Genomic DNA, 1,548 nt, shown 5'->3' with positions numbered 1-1,548 from the left:
TTTTCAGTCTCAGGATATTTTATTTTTGCTATTTTTTACATTTTTTAAGTGTGTGTCAGCCATTTTTGTCTTTCCATGCATACACATTTTTCCCTCCAAAACCGAAGACAGTTTATAAAAGTAGTGCGGAAAGAGAGGAGAGTTATTTTGGCGCACTCTCCTCGCATTCACAAGAAACTCCGCCTCAAGACTTCACAAGAACCTCCCTCCACCCCGTCCCAGAATCCCCCGCCCTCAAACATCCCCACACACAACCTCTTCACGCAAAAAAAAAGTCCCGTGAGATCCGTCTCCATTGATTCTTAACGGACCCGCGGCAGGAACAGGATTAGCTCCACTGCTCCTCCTCGGTTTGTTCGCTCCACCGTTCCTCCTTTCTTTCTCTCGTCCTCCTCCTCGGTCTCCCTCCCACCTGGTTTTCTTCTCTCAGTTTCGCCGGTAGCGGTTCTTGGGCTTTTCCCCACAGCCGGTGGCCTCGCAGGAGGACAGGGTCGGGTTCTTGCCGGAGTTGATGCTGCCGAGCAGAGAGGGCAGTTCGTGGGTGATGGCGCGCTCGATCTTCTCCAGTAGACAACCGCCCATGTAGGAGCATTGGGCCGACAGTTGCTTGAAGCTGCTCACTGGGTTAATTCCGAAGAAGTCGCGGTAAGCATCTCGGTTGGGCAGGTCGAACTTGCTGACGTTGGTTTTGGCCAGGATGGATTTAAAAATGTAGAACTTGTCGGGATCGTCCACGATCTCCTTGAAGACCAGTTCGGGGTCGCTGAAGAAGCTCATCTTCTCCTTGAAAGTCTGCACGTAGCGGTCCACCAAGAGGGCGTGAATGCGAACGCGGATGCCATGCTGGCGGATGAAGGCGATTTTGTTCTCCAGACGGTTCTCGATCACTTGATTCAGGTCCTCCAGCAAGGATATTTCCTCGCGTTTGAAGAGGTCGTGGCTGGTGTCCGGTGCGTAGTCATAGGGCCAGAAGGAGCTGACGTAGACGCGCGGGGGCTCGGTCACGTTAATGAGGGGCGCCAGGCTCCAGAAGAGGGCGCCGTAGACGCGCATGAGGTCCTGGGTCGCCAAGCTGTCGGCCTTATTGAGGATGATACGGATCTGGGACTCCCGACCTTTCAGCTGCCGGAAGAGCATCTCCAACTCGAGACCGACGTCCAGCTTGGTGGGATCAAAAACCACGAAAATGAGGTCGGCGCGATCGATAAACCACTGGCACACGTCGTTGAATGGGTAACCTTGAAGTGGGAGAAGAAATATAAATAAATAAATATTATTCATAAATTGAGAGGGTTTTTAAAAACCTAACTTTTTAAGACTTTTTAAAGGCCTTCACAAATAAATTAATACTGTATATTCATTCATATTAAACCTATACAACGGCAAAACAAGTAATGTATCTCATATTCCCCTACAGTGTACAACACATATTCAGCAAAGACTTTAATTTTTTGTTTTTTCAAATCAGTGTGCCTGGGGGGCAGTTTTCAGTTTTTCAGAAAATGAAAAAAAAAGTTGCTTTGGCTAGCTGAAATAAAATAAATATTT

At 48.4% G+C, this 1,548-nt stretch overlaps 1 protein-coding gene across 1 annotated transcript in view; it reads right to left on the bottom strand.

The window, feature by feature from the left end:
* Positions 1 to 1,548, bottom strand: part of LOC107715622 (sarcalumenin-like) — an 8,861-nt gene continuing 7,313 nt past the window's right edge. The window contains exon 5 of the mRNA XM_016521779.1: positions 1 to 1,238. Coding sequence (XP_016377265.1) covers positions 427 to 1,238 — 812 coding nt within the window. The 3' untranslated portion in view covers positions 1 to 426. The remainder of the gene's footprint in view (positions 1,239 to 1,548) is intronic.

Source organism: Sinocyclocheilus rhinocerous, unplaced genomic scaffold, assembly GCF_001515625.1.
Source record: "Sinocyclocheilus rhinocerous isolate Xijiao unplaced genomic scaffold, SAMN03320098_v1.1 scaffold239, whole genome shotgun sequence".
Lineage (NCBI taxonomy): Eukaryota > Metazoa > Chordata > Actinopteri > Cypriniformes > Cyprinidae > Sinocyclocheilus > Sinocyclocheilus rhinocerous.
The sequence above is the reverse complement of the archived record's forward strand: the minus strand, read 5'-3'. Positions and strand labels throughout refer to the sequence as shown.